General features: G+C 50.5%; 6 protein-coding genes across 6 annotated transcripts; 3 read left to right on the forward strand and 3 right to left on the reverse strand.

Moving 5' to 3' along the window:
- Positions 1 to 1,696: 1,696 nt before the first annotated feature.
- ASPACDRAFT_30892 (uncharacterized protein) lies at positions 1,697 to 5,415 on the forward strand (the record flags this gene model as incomplete). Its single annotated transcript, XM_020199768.1, has 3 exons — positions 1,697 to 3,253; positions 3,307 to 4,026; positions 4,288 to 5,415. 3 exons carry the CDS (start codon positions 1,697 to 1,699, stop codon positions 5,413 to 5,415), a joined length of 3,405 nt encoding a protein of 1,134 aa, XP_020055343.1.
- Positions 5,416 to 6,144: 729 nt separating this feature from the next.
- On the forward strand, positions 6,145 to 6,930 carry ASPACDRAFT_44632 (uncharacterized protein; the record flags this gene model as incomplete). The annotated part of the gene is made up of 2 exons (XM_020201455.1): positions 6,145 to 6,348; positions 6,538 to 6,930. 2 exons carry the CDS (start codon positions 6,145 to 6,147, stop codon positions 6,928 to 6,930), a joined length of 597 nt encoding a protein of 198 aa, XP_020055344.1.
- Positions 6,931 to 7,008: 78 nt separating this feature from the next.
- On the forward strand, positions 7,009 to 8,299 carry ASPACDRAFT_1889416 (uncharacterized protein; the record flags this gene model as incomplete). Its single annotated transcript, XM_020198526.1, has 2 exons — positions 7,009 to 8,075; positions 8,170 to 8,299. 2 exons carry the CDS (start codon positions 7,009 to 7,011, stop codon positions 8,252 to 8,254), a joined length of 1,152 nt encoding a protein of 383 aa, XP_020055345.1. The 3' UTR covers positions 8,255 to 8,299.
- Positions 8,300 to 10,415: 2,116 nt separating this feature from the next.
- ASPACDRAFT_79701 (uncharacterized protein) lies at positions 10,416 to 12,399 on the reverse strand. The gene is made up of 2 exons (XM_020205478.1): positions 12,134 to 12,399; positions 10,416 to 12,070 (listed from the first exon to the last, which is right to left on the reverse strand). The coding sequence occupies exons 1-2, from the start codon at positions 12,349 to 12,351 to the stop codon at positions 10,474 to 10,476; spliced, it is 1,815 nt and encodes a 604-aa protein (XP_020055346.1). The 5' UTR covers positions 12,352 to 12,399; the 3' UTR covers positions 10,416 to 10,473.
- Positions 12,400 to 12,882: 483 nt separating this feature from the next.
- Positions 12,883 to 14,996, reverse strand: ASPACDRAFT_61677 (uncharacterized protein; the record flags this gene model as incomplete). Its single annotated transcript, XM_020203687.1, has 10 exons — positions 12,883 to 13,073; positions 13,140 to 13,224; positions 13,280 to 13,396; positions 13,448 to 13,534; positions 13,603 to 13,718; positions 13,775 to 13,900; positions 13,950 to 14,350; positions 14,403 to 14,497; positions 14,551 to 14,745; positions 14,802 to 14,996. The coding sequence occupies 10 exons, from the start codon at positions 14,994 to 14,996 to the stop codon at positions 12,883 to 12,885; spliced, it is 1,608 nt and encodes a 535-aa protein (XP_020055347.1).
- A 1,685-nt stretch (positions 14,997 to 16,681) lies between these two features.
- On the reverse strand, positions 16,682 to 18,739 carry ASPACDRAFT_53148 (uncharacterized protein; the record flags this gene model as incomplete). Its single annotated transcript, XM_020202701.1, has 5 exons — positions 16,682 to 16,937; positions 16,993 to 17,726; positions 17,780 to 18,437; positions 18,513 to 18,616; positions 18,668 to 18,739. The coding sequence occupies 5 exons, from the start codon at positions 18,737 to 18,739 to the stop codon at positions 16,682 to 16,684; spliced, it is 1,824 nt and encodes a 607-aa protein (XP_020055348.1).
- Positions 18,740 to 19,927: the final 1,188 nt, after the last annotated feature.

A 19,927-nucleotide genomic window follows, 5' to 3' on the forward strand; every position in this document is an offset into this window, starting at 1 on the left:
AATAGTGTCTGTGCCTTTGATCGTATCAATGAGAACGTACTATTATTTATAATATCGAGCATAGACCTTCCTGGTCCAGGCTCATCAATGTTTAACCATGATACTGTACGAGTTAAAAGAGCATCAAACCTATTCAGAATATTGCTCGAGTAAATGCAGTGGAGTGTATACCTGAATGGTTAAAAATATCAATACTTCAACAGAACTGCTAGGTTATGGTCAAGTTACGATAAGGGTACAATAGAATAATATTATATGGTATCATCCGGGATCTAGACACTCCTGAATACACAGAATAGTTACGAGAACCAGATGTTCATCTAAGATACATAGGTAAAACAGCTTTCTGAACTAGGCTCAAACCTTCGGATTTCTTTGTCAGTAGGGTTGAGCTACCTTTCACACTAATTTGTCCAAGTTGATTAACCTAGGTAAATGGTAGGATAGTCGACCAGAAGAATCACTTATGTCAGATATCATCACAAGGATCCTCCCATCTAATACGAAACTAGATCTAGACTTGAGTCCATAACTACGTTTTGCCTCTTGGACTTTTATCTTTCTTTGTATTTGCCTGCCTTGTTAAATAGCTCTTCAATTTTAGTTTTCAAGATGACATCATTCGAATACGAAGGACAAACATGATTGACCTAGAGGGTGTCACCTGTCTTATCCTGTTGTTGTTCATTATTTAAATTTCACTTAGCGGTTGTTGACAGTCTTCAATCCTAAGCAGTGTGCTTGCGTGAAATAATTCCTCGCGCAAAGTCTAGTATTTTTCAGAGCACATTGGAATAGCTCAAAATGCCTCAAACGACCTCTTCACCGCGAAAAGGCAAGCGAACCCAAAAGTCCCTGCCTAACCAAGTTGAGACCCATGAAGGTACTACAACTGATGCGCCACCGCCAGTCTTTGGCGGCCATGCTACAATCCGAGCAGCCCAACTGAAAGACCGGTCTCAAAGCTTATGGCAGACCGCTTATAGCCAGCTAGATGACAAGGACCGGCAAATCTTGTCGGGGTATATACACCAAACAGAAAATATACTTGATGAGGTCGTGCGGATAACAGAAGCGCAATATCAGGAATATCAAGAGGGGGTCGCTGGCGTATTCCGGGAGTATTCAGCAAAGATAATCAATGCTACATTAAGTGTCAAGGACATTATTGATACTGTTGTAGCCTTTGACCCTACACAACATGCAGCTAGTGCTTGGGCAATCGTATCACTTGGGTTGACGGTACGTAACAGTGACTTTGATTTACACTGCATCTGCTGAACTAACTGAATGGCCTCCAACATAGATGGCTAAAAACCATACTGACTCACGGATCGCTTTGTTTAAGTCTTCAGAAATACTAGCAGACGTCCTCGCAGAATGTGCCTATATTGAAAAAAACTTCTGTTCTGAGAACAAATCTAATACCGGAGATGATCCGACACGGCCACTTATCAAACTTTATAAGGCCATATTACACTACGCAGCAGAAATACGAAACAATCAGAAAGGTGGAGCTGGAGGGTGGATCCGGAGCTGCATCAAAGCAATTACTGATCAGCCGCTCACAGTGCTAGAGAAAACTGTCAACCAAGAAAGGGATTATCTACTCAGGAGGCTTGCAGTAGGCCAACACCTCAACCGCGCAAAGGAGGCTGAGGATATTTTGTCTCGCATTGATAGCCTTACGAAATCTATGAAGCAACTTCTCGAACAATTTAACCTTGTGAAACTACGTGTTGCAGAAGGAGCGATTTATAATTCTTATCTCAACGAACATGAAGACTTTTGTCTTCCTGGAACAAGGACTGAGCTTCTGTCTGAGATTCACAAGTGGGCTGATTCAGCGGAAAGTCGATGCATATTCTGGTTGCGTGGAAAGGCAGGGACCGGGAAGTCCACTATTGCCCGAACAGTCGCTCGATCATTTGAAGAAAAAGGTTCTCTTGGTGCTACCTTTTTCTTCAAAAGAGGTGAATCCGATCGCGATACTGCGAAATATTTTATTTCAACTATTATAAAGCAGTTGGTGTCTCGACATCGGCAGTTGATACCTGACATTTCAAATGCTATCGAGAACGATTCAAATATTCTATACAAGTTTCAGAGTGAACAGTTTGATAAGCTTCTCTATCGGCCTCTTGAGAAGCTGCATCTGAACTATTCTACAATTATTGTTATTGTTATCGATGCCTTGGACGAATGTTCTCGGGAAATTGATATAAAAATTATACTTGAACTTTTGTCCAAGTTGAAGAAAATACGATCTGTACCTCTGCGAGTGATTTTAACCAGCAGACCTGAACCTCCAATTCGAACCGGCTTTGAAGGTATTGGCGGCTATCAAGGCCTGGTTCTTGATGAACTTTCTGATTCAGAAATCAAAAACGATATTGGCCTGTTTCTGAATCATAAGTTTGCGGAGATACGGGACGAATGCTCAATCTCTGAGACTTGGCCTGGGAAAAATGATATGGAAAAACTGGTAGATATGGCTTATCCTCTGTTTATATTCGCAGCCACCATCTGCCGCTTCGTGGGGGACAAACGCTGGTCTCCAGAAAAACGCCTTAAAGCAATTCTTCAAAGTCCATTGGCAATATCCGGAAACCGAATGGAAAGCACCTACCGTCCTATTTTGGATCAACTTGTTTCTGCCGCAGATGAAGAAGATGCCGAGAACTTATTGCAAGAATTTAAGAATATAATTGGGGTTATTATTCTTCTTGCTATACCGCTTTCAGTCAATGCTCTCGCCAGCCTTATAAATATGCAAATTGTGGATGTTGATACTCGCCTGGCTGGATTTCATTCGGTGCTCAGCGTGCCGGTGAATTCAACAGAAGATATTTATTCGCCTATTCGCACTCTGCATACATCATTCCGAGACTACCTCCTTACAACACGAAGCGATTTCCGAATTCAGGAGGCAATGATGCATGGAAGGATAGCAAACCATTGCCTACGAGTTATGTCTGACCATCTCAAACATAACATCTGTAACCTAGCAAGTTACGGAACAAAGCGCGAGGAGATTGACCTTGTGGTCATTACTAAGTATCTTACAGCTGACGTGCAATATGCCTGCCAGTATTGGGTTTACCATTTTGCGCGTAGCCAAGATTGGATTTCTGATTCTGAAATTCTATCATTCCTGAAAAAGCGATTTCTCCACTGGTTAGAGGCATTGGCCATTATTGGAAGTATATCTGATGCACCACAGTTGATCAATACACTCAACGAAAGATCATCGGTTAGTTCCTTCAGACTTCTGATATACCGAAAAATAGCTGATATATATGATAGAAGTTGAAAGATAGTGAGCTTTCTGAATTTCTCGACGATGCAAGAAGATTCACTCTTCAGAATTCCTCGATAGCTGGAACTGCTCCACTTCAAATCTATTGTTCTGGGCTGGTTTTTGCACCAATGAAAAGCATTATAAAAAAAAGTTTCAAGGGTGAAATGAAACGGATACAAACATTCCCAGTGATAGAAGACTCATGGAGCCCATGTCTGCAGACATTTGAGAGCAATTCAGGAAGCATTCGCTCAGTAGCGTTTTCTTCCGATGGGCTTTCTCTAGCATCGGGAGCATTTACTGGGATTATCGAAATTTGGGATACTGGGACAGGCGCCCGCCAAGAGATATTCAAAGCTCATTCAGGTTCAGTCAGTACATTAGCCTTTTCTTCAAAAGGGCTTACATTGGCGTCAGGCTCTGATGACAAAACTATAAAGCTCTGGGACCTTGCTTTAGGCATGCGTCAACAGACATTCAAGGGCCATTCAGATTGGGTCTGTTCAGTAGCCTTTTCTCCCAATGAGCCTATATTAGCATCAGGCTCAAGAGATAAGACTATTAGACTCTGGGACCTAGAAAAGAAAGAACCTCTAAGGGAATTCAAGAGCCATCTAGGTGTGATATTTTCGGTGGCTTTTTCTTCCGATGGACTTATATTGGCATCAGGTTCTGAAGACAAAACTATCAGACTTTGGAATATCAGAACTGGTGAATGTCAGCAAGTTCTGGAGAACTCAGCTTCGGTTTATTCAGTGGCCTTTTCTCCCAATAAGCCTATACTAGCATCCTGCTCTGGTGTTAGTACTATTAAGCTCTGGGATACCCAGCCCGATACTAAGAGCCATGAGGAGGGAAGACTAATCCCACAGAGTCATGCAGGTTATGTTAATCTAGTGGGTTTCTCTCCTACCAAGCATATACTGGCGTTGGGCTCTTATGAAGGGACTATCGAAATCTGGGATACTACAATACAGAAGCACCAGCAGACTATACAGGCTCATTTAGGAAAGGTCAACTCAATGGCCTTCTCCCCTGTTACGTCCATACTGGCGTCGAGCTATAGTGATGGAACCATCAAGCTCTGGGATTTGACAATAAAGGAGGAAAAGAAGATATTGAGAAGTCATTCAAGTTGCATCCATGCAATGGCCATCTCTTCCTCTTCCAAAAAGCCTATACTAGCCTCAGGTTCTGGTGATAAGACTATAGTTTTGTGGGATACTAAAACAAGCAAGCATCAGCATACTTTAAAAGATCATTCAGAGTTGATTAGCTCAGTTGCCTTCTCTCCTGATGGGCTCACACTGGCAACGGGCTCTTTTGATCGGACTGTTCGGATATGGAACAGCACAACAGGCATATGCCAGCAGGTATTAAATAACCATTCAGACCCTATCTGGTCAGTGGCTTTCTCTCCAAATAGAGATGAGCTTATACTGGCATCAGGCTCTAGTAATGGAACCATCAGACTCTGGAATCTCAGGACTGGTCAATGTCAGCGAGTTCTGAAGAATTCAGCTGGTATTTTCTCAGTGGCATTTTCTTCTGATGGACTTACACTGGCATCAGGCGATGAGGATGGAGCTATCAGACTTTGGAATATAAGAGATGGTAATACTCTGCAAGTTATAGAGGGGCATTCAGGTTGGGTCTTTTCAGTAGTTTTTTCTCCTAATGAGTCTGTACTAGCATCAGGCTTTGATGATAGTACTGTCAAGCTCTGGGATACTGAAAATGGTATATTAAAGCAAACTTTACAGGGTCACTCATCTTTTGTCCACTCAGTGGCCTTCTCTTCTGATGGGTCTTTACTAACATCGGCCTCTTATGATCACACTATCAAAATCTGGATGAAAGAAGGGGGCATCTACAAGGAGGTATCGAAGGACCATCTCAATTCGGCCAGTTCAGCACTCAGACATTCGGACCTGAATTCTCCAATATCTTCATCAGATAATTGGATAGCCCTAGAGGGCGAGAATCTGCTGTGGCTTCCTGCTGAATACCGAGCTTTTGTACGCCATGCTGTCAAGGACACTACACTTGCTCTAGGATATGAGAACGGGCAGGTCTTGATTATAGGTTTCCGTACAGCGAACGAACCAGGCTAATCGCTTTCCCGACATGACACAGCAGCATCAGTCACCATACCAAAAAGAAGCTGAAGCTCAACTCTAAATGCTAGGTCTGGAGCTGAGGATTTCGCGAAATAAAAGCACGACAGGTATCGACTCTGAACTTATCATATGCAGTCAATGATTTTTACTTCTTCAGGTGATTTTTCGTACCTACTAAATTACCATCCCACATTATCAGACTCCGATGGAAGTGCTGTTATGGTTATCAGTCTTATGATGACTTCTTGCCGCAAAAAAGAATTATTTGTCTGATTGGTGACTCAATGAATGTATACAAATTCAAGTCGAACTTGTAAATCAGCATGAGAACTATCTCAGTGTGCATGTCTAGTCTTGAAAATCTGATATAGTGTGTATAGCAAATTCTCTGTCCTTCACTGAATTATTGAGGACGGGCCCATCACAATTAATGTCTAGGTCCGAAGCGACACCTTTCTCGGCCGAGACCAAGTTTGAACGGAGTATAGAATGAGAACCACACACAGTGTAAAGTGAAGCCGTCGCTGGAAAAAAAGTACAAAACAGGTCATTGCTTGCCATTTGGTCTATTTCATATACTAGTCTTGTTTAGACCTAGTTCCACTCATCAAGGGTTGGTAAATAAAGTTGGAGTGTTCTGGTAGGCAGGGCGGTTGTACAAGGCGCTGTAAGAGTCCAGCTCGAGTCAAACCAACATCTTGGAACATTACCGGACCATTCGAAATGCTCGACACAAGCAACTCTATTGCTCTAACCGCCTTTATTGTCTCCTTGGTCGCTCTCACAGTGACTCTCCTCCAGCTCCTCCAGCAATACTCAGCAACAGCGCAGGGCTACAACCGATGTTCCAGACGACTGGTCGGCGACTGGTCGCGCTTCCGGCATCGCCACTATCTGCGGCGAGAATTTCAGTTTGAGATCACCTTCGTAAGACCATATATCTATCCTGAAAATCTCAATCCATCTCACCCCATTCCGGATGCTGAAGTTCCATCGGCAACATGGCACAATCTGTTTTCTCCCTCGCTAAAAGACCAGAAGTGGCGAGCGAAGTATCTTGGAAGGTCCATGAGCATAAGCGAGCTACCAGGGGAGTTTACTGATGCCTGCACGCAGACTTCCTGGGCTCCTTTTCTGACGCACTTGCAGGAATACAACCGCCATGCTGCAAGGCGTATGCATCATGCAACTTATGACTCACCATCACCATCAACAGCACATTCTCCCTCATTGAACTACGGTATCTGCATCAAATTCGAGCCCTACACGTGGGACGACCTCCCCGGAAACACTGGCAGACTGATAGGCTCAGTGTCTCTCCGTGACCTGACCGTCTTCACTCGCCTTCTCGGTCTGGCCTGGTCAGACGGGCCATTTCTGAGTAACCTACAGAGCTCAGCATCTAGAGAGGAGATAAAAACGGACACGAGCTTGTCGCCCAGAGGCAGCCTCCAGGCATCAGGAAACACCCTCATCCTCGCAGAAGAGTCCACTCCGCCACTGCGCTAAGAGCAACAAGACTCCAACCCGCCGCGGCTCCACCTCTCCCGCAGGGAGACTTTCATCATTCATCCCGGAACGGTGGCGATGTTCTACGGGCGGATTCTCCCAGGCCCGGTTCTTTCCTCAGCCCACTCCCAATCCGTCATTGTGGACGGTGACCAGGCCTGGGAGACCCTCTCTCGCACCATGTGGCCTTCACTCCAACCACGACCAAGTCTAGTCAACATTCTCCCAGCCTTGTGTTCCGCGATCCTCAGAGAAAGAGGTCTCCACCCAGTGCGCGTGCCGAGACCGCACCGGCACCTCCTGGGCCCGTTCACCCGACCTAAGATCGCGATGATCTTCAAGCGTGGTGTAGAGGGTATACAGTCCCAGCAGCAGCAGCAACAACAGCAAAAAGGGGGTCCTTCGAGTGTTGTGGACGGAATCTTAGAGGCTATCAACGAGCTAGAGCAGTTCCCTCGACCACAACAACACCCTGCCCGTCCTTTTTCCACCTCTTCCTCCCCTTCTATTACGACGACCACTCCAGCCCGCGTAGCAGACTACTGGACCGTGTCACAAGGCGCATATCCAGCCTGGGCCACAGACTTAGAAACCTCCCCCGAAGCCAGCTTCTTCAACGAGAGGGTCTACCACTGGCTATGCTGGATCCAGCATGAACTCAGCCAGCTCGTCTCTCGGGAAGATGACCATATCGGACCCTACAGCTTCTTCCACTGGGATCTGGTCTCCTCATTTCTCGAGTTCATCGTCGCCTACGAAAACGGTGGCGAGGCGGCAGCGGGGGACGATCATGATGAAGCCGAGCAAGGCACGACAGAAGCCAGACCGACAAGGCAACGACAGCCGGATCCGCAGCACAAACCAAAGCAGCGGCCCCACACGAATAGTAAACACCCCTTCGCCACCTGGCGCCGAAACATGCACGCCCTCTTCGACCACTTCCCCACCATCGAAGCCCATGTCCGCAAACGCGGAAGACGACGAGCCGAAATGTGCGCCAATGGTTACCATATGTCCCCAACTACCGGTTTGGGGGACCAGTTCGATGTTGTGGTTTGGTGTGAGGGGGTGGTGGGGTATGACCAGGTTGGTTCGGATAAGATTCGCGATGCGTGTCTGGGGATGATTTTTCGGGCCATGTGTTGGTACGTCATTCTGAGCGTTTCCGTCTCTCCATGTTCAGAGACTTGCGGTATAGCTTTGTACAGGAAACGCTGCTAACAAGATCATCTCTTCCAGGCATCGCTGTCATTATATGAGTCCGGAGGATGAGCCGTTCCGGTCCGACTTTTATAGCAACATACAACAGGTGGGAATTGAATAAGGTGACTTTTGGTCTGATGGATGAAATGGGGCAGTTTAGCATGGCTCAAGTTACAAACTGTTTATGTTTGGGCTACATTATAGGCTCTATATAACGTAGTTGAGGCCTCTGGGGCTGTAAAGAGGTAAACTGAAGATAGCTGGCAAGTTACGACAGGACTCTCGGGGAAGTAATGTGTTCTGGACCAGGAATACACCGATTGGCTCAGAAGCAGTATTTAGTAAGGTGTCTCTTTAATCTACTTTCTCATTCCTTCAGATCATACCTGTTCTGATTATAAGAAGAGCCCCCCCTCTCCGAGACGTGGCTATAATATGGTCCCATTCACTAGGACAAAGAAAGGATCCAGATCCTGCTATCCAGAACCTTAAGCCCAAATTAAAGGTGAATCGTACGCAATGTTGTAGGTCAACATTCACAAAAACCAGCTTTCCATATAGTTCCATGTTGTTGAAGAGTTATATAAGACCCATCAACTACTTCAACCTTAACTGAACTTCTACTTCATCCCCATCCACAACATCCACAACACCACTAGAACTTCCTTTCAACCAACCACCACTATCTGACACCATGTCATCTCCAGAAACCTACGAGACTCGCTACAGCCGATACAAACGGTCGACTCGAAACGTGGCGATATGGCTCGCGGTAACCGATTGCGCAGATTATGAAAGCTGTGCTGGGGTCGAAGTAATCTGTAGGTGCTTCATATCGTCTCATTCATTCCGCGTCAGATCCACTCACCTGTTACAGAGAAGCACAGATTTGCACACAGACTAGGGGTGTTTTGTTTCAAACGTGTGGGGGTTTATAATGCACAGATGTGTAACCTGTATCTACAAATTTTGCTTACTTTATGCCTTTATGCTCTTGACTAAATTGGACAATCAAGTGAAACTCAAACACAATTAAATATGCAGCTCTTGACCCACCCCTCACTCAATGCGTAGCCTCGATGCTCGAAGGATAGACCAACATCCCGTAATCCTCACCCTCGGCCCCCATACCCGTTGTGCGATCCACTTCCCTGACCGGGTCCCGGCTGCGACCGGGTGCAATTTTCGACGTTCGAGTTGGCGAGAACGAGCCGCGTGCGCGTAGGGCGGAAGATAGGCGGCCAAACCTGCAGCTCGCCCTTGCTGCCTTGGATGCGCACGGAGGGCCCGATGGCCCCCTGGAAGCCAGAGGCACCGCAATGGTCCGCAAATGGAAGCGCCGGGCCAACCCGCGCCCAGCACCACTCCGCCCATCGGATCCATCATCTTCATCTCCTCGGTGTCCACGCCCATCAGCACCGTCGTCCAATAGACGAGCTGCTACGTCGCCTCCAAGGCTGCCGTCGCCGGCCCCGTCAGGCCGCTGGCCATGGAGCTCGCTGCCTACGGCATTCGAATGAATGCGCTTCCCCCCTAGGCTCCACCCGCACAGAGATGATGCGCCAGGTCGAGCGCACCTTTCCCGATCTGCTGCTGCAGTTGAATCGAGAGTCGCTGTTCGAACGGGCGGCGGAGTCGTGTGAGCTGGCGCCCGCGATTCTTTATCTTGCGACGAGTAGTTGGACGACCGGGCAGGATTTGGTGGTTGATGGTGGGTGAGTTCTTTTAAGCGTCGCGCTGATTATTAGGTTTGGTTCCGTCTGAGGGGGAGGGTTGGTTTAGTGAACAATGTTTGTTGCCGTAAGCCTATCGATAAAATTCAGCTGATGCTTAGGCTGCATTAGAGCTTAGTAAAGCGGATTTTATCTTTTCTGATAACGCGATGGAGAAGTTGCCCCTCTAAGTTGATTGGCGCGCGGAGCGGGGCGGAGGCGGAGGCGGAGGAGGAGCCGGAATTCCTAAAGCAGTAATCCATCCGCATGCCAGCGGAATACGTATCGAGGTGGTTATCAGAGTAATGTGATCTACAGCAACAGTTGGGGACTATGCCATGGGAAACATGCATGTACAGAATGACTGTCTAGGTGTATTTTCTGAGCTTTTGACGGTGACTGTTTCTTTAGCTTGGAAAATCCTTTAACTCATAAGCTGAGCTGCAGACGATACTCATCTTTCTACGAACTATCACCAGTACTCCCACGGGCAAGAGGGAGAGAAGAACAGAACACGGTCATATCTTACAGCAACTACAGATCTCATCTCGTATAGACGCCATTAGATTGGGTACACATAATACTAATTACTACATTAAAGGAATGGGATAGACCCTACACCCGCAGATCAATTCGAGCAATCCACTGTAACAGTCGCAGTCACATAGATAGTCGAGACCACCTCGTCACTCTCGGACGCGGGCTGCGTCACTGCCGGCGCCACCGCCGACGAGACCGTATGGCCTGCGGCGGTAGCAGCCGAGTTACCCGCCGACACGGTCTGTGCGGGCACGATGGCAGTTCCTGTGGCCACGACCGCGTGCCCCGTAGCCGTGGACGCCGCGGTCTGGGTGGCGGTGATCGGGCACACGGTGGTATAATCGACCAAAGTCTCGGTGATCACGTACGTGCTGTGCGCGGAGGCCGGGCAGTTCGGGACGGTGGACGGACAGGCGGTGATGGTTGAGGTGCGGGTGGTGAAGACTGTCGAGGTGGTCAGGAGCTCGCCTTCGGGGCCTGCTCCGGCAGAGGCTGTAGGCTGGCCGGCGGGGATTGTGGCGGGGCAGATGGTGGTTCCGATGACCACCGTCTCGGTCGTAAGAGAGGTGGTGCGCTCGCTGGCTGGGCAGTTGGCCACGCTTGACGGGCAGGCTGTCACGGTTGCGGTGCGGGTGGTGAGAAGCGTGGATGTGATGAATCCGCCGGTGTCTGCGGATGCAGATCCGATGGTGGTTCTGCTCTCGTGGCTGGAGATCGAAGGAGTGACTGCAGGGATGCTGGATTGAGAAGGCCCCACATTGGGTGCGCTGGACGGGATTCTGCCCGGTTGGAAGATAGAAGTAGCGAATGTCCGCACTGGGGATGAGGTGAATCCGGGTGCTGAGGACTGGCCGGCCGAACGTGTCACCACCGGGTGGGAGGAGGCAAAGGAGACAGCTGGGCTGGATGATGGGACGAAGGAAGACAATGATCGTATGGGCGAGCTGCGTGGCGGGATCACGGAGTTGGCCGTGGATTGGGATGGTCGTATAATTGGAATGGAGACACTTGAACTGGCAGAGATGATTGACTGAGACGAGACAGCAGGAGTTGATGCAACCACACTTGAGCTTGATGCCACGGACGCTGTGGGGGTCACTAGAGCAGAAAATGACAAGGTCGTAGGTGTATATGCCGGACTGCTTGGTACTGCTGGAGACGAAGGCGGGATAGCAGTACTGGAGATTACTGCCACAGACGAAGCAGGCGACACAGCAGACGATGGCGTTGGTGTGGCGCTCACAGCACTACTCGGAGAAACGCTGGACGGCGAGATGGCCACCGCACTCGTGGTTGGGGTAACCACCTCTGCAGAGGTGGTGCACACCTGCTGAGTCGACAGCGGCAAGACAAAATTGTCCAGCTCAAAGTTGAACGTCGTATAGCCGCTGCAGGCAAAGAGAAACATCATGGTGTGCGAAGAGCTGGTGGGGGTGAAGGAGTAGGTATAGGTCTCCCACGATGGGTCTAGACCACCGAGGATCGCAGGGACGGTGATTCGACCAAGCACGCTGGACCATCTATCCACCATCCAGCCCATATAACACGTGTTGTAAATGGCGGGAATACTGGCGATTGCAGCCGTGACTTTGTAGTCCACCGACAGGGTGTAGGTCTTGCCCACCTGCAGCCCGGTGACGGGTTGCTGGATGTATTTCCATACCGAGGTTGCTGCATCTATGGACCTTTTCATTCAACGTCAACCCTGCCCGTTCCCAGCTCCAGGCCCATATGAGCAGATGACTTACAGGTAGTAGTTGCCGTCCGACGCCTCCCCGGAGAGGACATTGCCCATGGTCGAGGGCGTCGCCGAGGCGATCCAGGCGGTCCAATCCGTCGCATCGCCAGTTTCGAAGGACGGGTTGGAAAAGGCATTGACAATCTCGGTGCTGCAGGTTACGCTGGCGGCTACCGAGTGCGCCAAAACGCCCGCGACGACGGCGCTTGTAAAGAGTGGCCTTGCCATGGCCTGTTCAGAAAAGAGTGACAGAGCAGTTGGAGATGACGGCAGGCATGAAAAAAGGATGACACCAGCAACAAGAAAAACATGAAGAGTCACAGAGACTCGACAGACTTATAGGGGGAATCCTTCCCATCGTCTGGACCCTGGATATCTTGAGAAAGAAGATATAGGCGATGCCAAGGCGGACCCTGATTGGTGAGCGGAGACCCCGAGACCCTAAGCAGAGGGAATACGATCGACTATTGATTTGGAAGTGGAGAAACGTTGTGCCACAACCCACTTTGCAGTGAGGCAGTGAAAGACAGTGCCTGGACAAGCGACAGGCCACGGGCTAGAGTGAAATCTCTTAGACAGGCATAATGGAGGCTGACCCACCACTAAAAATAAATAGGAAGAGGGAACAGTCTACACAGTAGTTAATTACAAGGGCAGTATTGTTTTGTTTGCTCGGTTTGCATCTGCCGTGGCTGCCGGCTGTTGTTCCGCTCCGATGCTCGCTCGGCTCGGCTTTCCACCAACGGGCCCCGCGTCCCGCTACTCCGACACCGGAGTGACTTTGCTGGCGATGATTTTGGTCTCTCCGATTCCATTGACACCACCACTGTGGTCGTCCCGTAGAGAAGCGTCGCTGACCCCAGATCCGGGGTACTCTCCCGCGTCAGCTCTTGCGGCGGCAGCCTTTCGATCTCGCGCTACCAACCATTGAATCACGCCCGTGACCACAACTGTACGCAGAGTTATTCGGTTAGCGTGTACCTCTAATGTATCCACTATTGCTGGGGTAGACTCACTGCTCAAGACCTGCAGGATAATGCACCACAGGTACCCTTTCTTCGCGGCGGGGAAGTCGGTGGTCTTCCACACAAAGTTTGGTGCCTGAGGCATCAATCGTCAGCTTCTGAATGTTCCACACTCTGATTCATGAACTTACAACAGCCTGCACCACATACGCCAGGTCGTTCGCGAGCACAATCACCAACGCTCGCTCTTCGGTATCGGCTGTGCAGATCTCGTTGGCCCAGCTGAGAATCAGAGGTCCTGCGCCCAGCTGGGGTCTTGTCAGTACGGTGTGTTCTGGAGCGGGAATTGCAACACCTACCCCGATGTTGCTGAGCCAATACACGGCCATTCGACCTGTAATGTTCGTATAGAGCGGCATCTGTCGCAGAAGCGCGCAGAAGACGATCTGCGTTACAAAAGACAACTCATTAGCCGCACTGAGGCAAATATAATCTCAAAGGGTCTAATGCTCACCGTAATCACCGCACCGGCGTAGATAAACGGCCAGCGAGCCCCTCGGAGCGGTCCGTCGGACAGCCAGCCCCAAGTCAGCGACACGATGATGAACAGACCGGTCGTGAGCAGCGGATCTATAACACTAGGTTAGTCCACACCGGCATTTGTCCAAACACTCGAGTCAACTTACAGTCGTTGATTTGCGGAACAGTGTAGCTCGTTCCTGGGACAGGCGCAGGAGTCGCATTGAAGCTTTTCAGCCAGTAGCCCATTCCCGCCTGAGGGTATCCGTTATTCCACACGATGTACAGCAGAGCTGGAGCAGTCAGCAAGGATTCAATCCAGTTAAAGAGGGGACAGCGTACGCAGAAGGTAGATGTGCCAGCTGAGGAACATCCGCTTGACCTTGGCCTTGGTCCACGGCGACTTGCCCGCGCGATGCACGGCATCCATGCGCTTGACGGAGAGGACGTGCTCGTCTTGCGTGATCCACCAGGTCTTCCGGCCGTCTTGCGGCAGGTTCGGGAAGAAGATGTATCCAGCCAGCGCGAGCGGCAGGGTGATGATTCCGTCGATGATGAACAGCCATCGCCAGCCGGCCAGTCCGTTCACGCCGTTGAGGTTGGTGTAGGCGGCGGCCTGAAGGAAGCCACTGAACAATGTCCCCATGGAACCCGCCAGCCAGAAGATCATCGCGCGTTTACCGATCTCCTGCGGGGTGTACCACGATCCGAGGAGGTAGTGGATGCCGGGGTAGAAGCCCGATCTTCAGCACGAGTCAGCACTATCTTGGAGGTGTATGCAAGGGGCATGCTTACTCGAACAGTCCGACCAGAAATCGAATTCCGTACAGCGCGTGGTAGGACTTGACGGTCGATGTGCATATCGTGGCAATTCCCCAGCCCACCTCGAGCTATTGCCTGAAGTCAGCCATCGTGGTTTAGCAGCATCGCGAGAAGGACGTACAGTAGGGATGACCCAACGGGGCGAGACACGGGTCAGCAGCAAATTAGAAGGGATCTGTCCGATGACGTATCCCACGGTATAGATCGAGGTGCTGGTCACCAGCTGGTTGCCGTACATCTTCATATCCTCCTCCATGCCACTGAGATAGGCATTATTTATATTGTTCAGATCCAGATTCTTCAAAAAGTAGCCAATCTACCAAGCTAATTAGCCAGTCGCATCGCAGCCCGAAAGATGACACGAGCGCGTACCGACGCGAAAGTCAGGACAAAGGCATCGACCTTGAACAACAGCCACCGCTGGTCCTGGGGGAGCTCCCAAGTGTCCCAGAGATACCCTTTCCAGGAGCGGAGAGGTCGGACCTCCAGCGGCTCGCTGCCATGGCTCACTCCCGACTCCTCATGGGGGCTCTCAGACCGGTTGGAATCTTCTTTCTCGTACCCCATGGTTGCGGATGTCTGCTTGCCGTTGAGATTGCACGTTGAGATATGACAGCAGCAGAGTATATGTACCCAAAGAGGCAAGGCATGGTCTCATTGATTGAGGTCATGACGCCATCAGCTTATCTCTTGATCTGTGCTGCTCTTAGCCCCACGCTTTATACCTCGTCCCCTGTTGCACATTTCCATGGCGCACGTTCGGCACGTACCACCTCCCGAATTAAGAACATTATCCAAGAGGAACAGCTTTCTATTTTCCGTGGACAAACAACCGTAGTCCAGCCCTGAAGGTCTGCTTGTTGTGCAATGATTGTGAGCGCGACATGTTGGAAATCGATGTTCTGCATGGTTACTAGCGACCCAAGGGATTGCGCCATCGTGTGCATGGATGGCCTGCTCCGGTGGCTAATGGCTAACCCCGACCTGCGTCCTGCATGTCGTCTCCCCTCCCATCTCATTGCCACCGCGTAAACTCTCAGTCCGTGTGAATGCATCCTGATTCATGATCCGATCCATAGCCTGCTTCCCTGAGAAGTTCTCAAGTGCCGTGTTGCTGCCTCAGGCATCAAACCGACCTGGCGTCATGTGGGAGATGTTCTGTAGAAAAGTGGAGAGGCCAAATCTGTGAGATTACACCACTTTGTGAACGGCATATGTTGCCAGAGTATTGTGTACCTAGGTAACAACATAAGGTGTGCATCTTAGGATGGTTGAGGTTCCATTTCGAGCAACCGTGATATATTCCCCGCACGAGGAGCGGAGAATACCAGACCGATTGCACTAGATTCAGTTTTAACGCCACATAAATTGCACAACGCCACGATTGAGATAGAGCACAAGAATCAGGATCAAATAAATCTATTGACTTTCTAGGACCTTTCTATGTGTGAACGCCAAATGCCTGCAGACCGCCTTGGTTACTCCCCCAAGTACCGAAATTCTGCCGGGTGCACGGACCATTTTCGGGATTGCATTGCGCTGAGCCCTAGAATCTATCAGGGGCGAGTCTTCCCCTCGTGCTTGGTTCCAATCCCCGTGGGCATTGGCCAACAGCAATGAGCTGATTGGAGGGCACACGCAATGGTGAAAGAAAATGGTGAATCAATGCCGGTCGAAAGCTTACCCTAAGTGCTGACGGTGGACCGTCCGACCAGTTCGATACACGAGTTGATAACCTAGACTCGGGTGTGTAGTCATCGTGCTCCAGTATGATGACATAGCTTAAACTGACGCCCCCCCACATTCGACCGAATTAGTCAAACCCTCATTCCCAGATCCGCAGGGACCTCATTTCAAAGCGAACGAGAATTTTATGCGGACAAGACTCGCTCCAAGTCGAACCAAAGGTCGTGAATAGGGTCTTTTGGCCCCCGATTCGCGCAGTGAAGTCAAAGGTGTGCAGGATGGAGCATCTTCCATATCGCGCAGCTAGCAGCGTTTGTCAGAGCGACGCGGAGCAGAGCCCTAAGCCGATAGGATAGAGCTCGGCTCATAAATGGTCGGACCGAAGGTGCATTGCTTGGCGTGGTAGACGTAGCTCAATCAGAATACTGACTTGAGTCTTCTTCACGCTGTGACCTCCATACCTCAAGCATGCATGCTCAGCCCTCAGCTGGGGCGTGGGTCTGCCGCGCCATGAAGGCGGGATGTTTACGCAGCCGGGATGCAGCCAAGGTGGTATGGCGCGACGCTCATGACTGGTTGGATGCCTGCGATGTCGGTGGCGAGCCTAAATGAGCCACAGCGGCGACTAATCGTTGGATAAAGCTGTCCATAATGTAGAAAGGCGGAAACTTGCTGGGATCTGTCGTTTCCTTCAGCTTAGTAAACAGGGCCCTCGTGTGCTGGATGAGATGAAGGTCGCTGGCGGCGGATGGGTGGTCAGGTTCGGCAGCGAGCTTCCAACCCAGGGAGACGACAGCAGAGAGAATGAACTGTGCATAGATCCTAGACACAGAACACAAGTCAATATACAGTTAGAGAAACGAGAGCGGATGCGTACCAGAAGGTCTGGGGGATAACGAGATGGCGTAAACGATGAATGTAGAGCAAGATCGACCGCGCAGCCTGATAACACAGCTCCCGACTTGAAGACAAGGGCGACAGGTCGTCCAGCGAGGGGAATCCTCCGCCAGCGACACGACACGCGCCATGGATCTTGGCGAGACAATAGTAGTACTCCAGATGCATGTTGATGCCGCGCAAACTAAGATCGAGTACCAAAGAATCCGGGATACCCCCAGGGGATAAGTTCTCCGGGCGGCAGTCGGCGGGAAATTGCGCCCTCAAATTACTGAGCTCCTCGTCCAGCTCGCGGACATACTGCACGCGGATGGAAGCGGGCTGCGCCAGGCCGTAGTCTGAATACAGCAGACGGTGAATCTTGGACTTAATGACGCACATGCGAAGGTCGGACGGATAGAGTAACTCGTCCTTCGACAAGGGGCCCAGGCGGAACTGGGTCTCGGACGAAGCCATGACGTATTTCTCTGGCAGGTCGAGGTCACAGTCAGTATCATGCAGTAAGGGTGAATGTGAATTTCGGATCGACATTTCCCTGTCCACAGAATAGCAGAGCCAAAAGAGAGCCCGAAGATGCCGGCCGTGATGGTCATCAACACGAGAACCAGAGGGCATAGGAGCGAGATTGCCACCGAGATTGGTGAGGAGCCGGATTGCCATGGCCAGAATCAATTCGGCGGACTGAGGTGCACCGAGGGGGGCCAGGTACAGTACCTGGGGACGTCAGAGAATGCGTTGAGAAGAGAGTGAGAAGGCCAGCTGCTCACCACCAGGATCAGGGCTTGTAGAGTCCAGAGGTCATTATCCCCTGACATGACCAGCTCCGGCAACTGCGCGAGCACGGATTGCAGGAAGCCTTCGGAGTCGACTTCACCAAAAGCGGGCTCATCATCCCGCAAGCGGGTGACCAGGGCTGTCAAGGCCACCAAACAGGCCTGGATACTTTTAGGAAGATGAGCTAGATCTTGTGAGGAGGACAAGAGATCCGAGTTCCGGAGGGACACCAAGGTAACCGGGTCGATCACGGGAAAAACCGAGTAGAGGCTGTTGGCTAGGAAGTAGTCGATGACGGTGCGGATCAACGCAGGCGGGGGTTGCTGTGGATGAATGGTCCTGGAGGTATGGTGGGGGAACTCAGACTTAAATGAAGTGGCCACATCCTGAGCAAAGCAACCCAAGTCGACGAGAGAGGGCATGCGATGCTGGTCGGTGGGGAACAGAAATGGGGTCGACTTAGGGCCGAAGCCACAGAAGTCGAGAGTCCGCAGGAAAGCGGTTAGAGCCGCGTCGAAGCCGTGCAAATCCGCCAATCCCCCTTGAAGAACAAATGGGCTGGGGGCATTCTTCTTAATATGGTTTTTGGCTCGCTCCACTCGCAATGCTTCTTCCAACTCCTGCACTTGGACTTTGCACTCGGCTAGTTGTCTGTTGCGAGTTCACAACAACTGTCAACTCAACCTTTTAAAAGTCGAGCACAGCACAGGTAGGGGCAGAACTTACTCTCGGACTGTCTTGCGAGGCACATCCGGTGGCGGTGTAAAGACGCAAGGCACACCGGCAAAATGGCATGTCTCACATGCAGGTTTGACTCCGTCACAGCGGATCTGGCGTTCACTGTAAGTCAGCACCGGAAAGTCGGAGATCGGAAGGCTTACCCTCCGAGACCTGCACAAATCACAAGCAGTGCGCGCCCGGCCTGCCCGAGGAGCAATCGCTGAGTCGGACATGGATGGACAAGTGCCACTGGACTGACTGACTGGACGGGAGTTGGTCGAGTTCTCTCTCTACTTTACCTATATGACTCGATGGAAGGCACGCAGTACGCGCTCGAAGTGGCTGTTGCCTGCTCAAAATTCAGGGACTCCCGGACCCGGGGTTATTCCGGGGCAAGTGACGTAAGCTCTTTGCCCTTTAACTACTCAATACTCAGTAGAATTTTTCTTCTCTGAGCGCTGCCTGAGGCAAGAAGTGGATCTGTCCCTGACTTTCTGCGCGGGTCCCTGAATGCAATTTTAGCGATTTGAGGGTTCTCCCCGCCATGTGAAATCTTCGCTCTCTGATTGGTAGCGAGCCTTGGAGATGGAAATTGTAGATCCCGCTGACTCAGCCGTCTCTATAACGTAATCGTCAACCGAGCGAGCCACGCAAGCGAGCGAGCCACCACCCCCTGAATCCTCCCACCTCCAAGAACTGAAGTAATTCAGCGGTCAATTACACCACCAAAAATGCCGAAATCATCAAAAGACTTGTTGTACCAAGAGGGCCGAATCTGCCTTGCCCTTGAAGCTATAAAGACCGGTCAAGTTGCCTCAATTCGTGAAGCTGCTGACGTTTTTGATGTTCCTCGCTCAACTCTTCAACACCGTGCAAATGGCCGTTCATTTCGTCAAGAAACTCGCCCCAATTCTCATAAACTTACTGCGAGAGAGGAAGAAATACTTGAGAAGTGGATTCTCTCGCTTGACGCCCGCGGCGCACCTCTAAGAAACTCCGCAGTTCGTGAGATGGCCAATATGTTGCTTCAAAAGCGTGGAAATCAGAAGAGACCGATAACCGTGGGAGAGAGATGGGTTACAAACTTTGTTGCACGCCATGAAGCCTTGAAAGGTCGTTATTTCCGCCAGCTAGATGCCAAACGGGCGAAGTGCGAGAATCCACGGGTTATACAGGCCTGGTTCAACCGCGTTCAAGAGGCTATATCAGAGTACGGAATCCTTGAAGAAGACGTCTTCAACTTTGATGAAACCGGCTTTATGATGGGCCAAGTTGCAACAGCCAAAGTTGTTACTCGATCAAACTGTCCAGGAGACCTTTCTCACACAGCCAGTAACCGCGAATGGTGACTTCAATCGAGTGTATCAACGCCGCCGGCTGGGCGTTGAAGCCGTACTTGGTTCTTAAAGGAACAAACTATA

This window comes from Aspergillus aculeatus (assembly GCF_001890905.1).
Source record: "Aspergillus aculeatus ATCC 16872 unplaced genomic scaffold ASPACscaffold_10, whole genome shotgun sequence".
Classification (NCBI taxonomy): domain Eukaryota; kingdom Fungi; phylum Ascomycota; class Eurotiomycetes; order Eurotiales; family Aspergillaceae; genus Aspergillus; species Aspergillus aculeatus.

Excerpts from the sequence above, each read along its gene's own strand:
- ASPACDRAFT_79701 (XM_020205478.1), bottom strand. The coding sequence starts at position 12,351 with ATGGCAAGGCCACTCTTTACAAGCGCCGTCGTCGCGGGCGTTTTGGCG. Across the intron at positions 12,071-12,133 it reads TCGGACGGCAACTACTACCT|GTCCATAGATGCAGCAACCT; the intron begins GTAAGTCATCTG and ends TTGAATGAAAAG.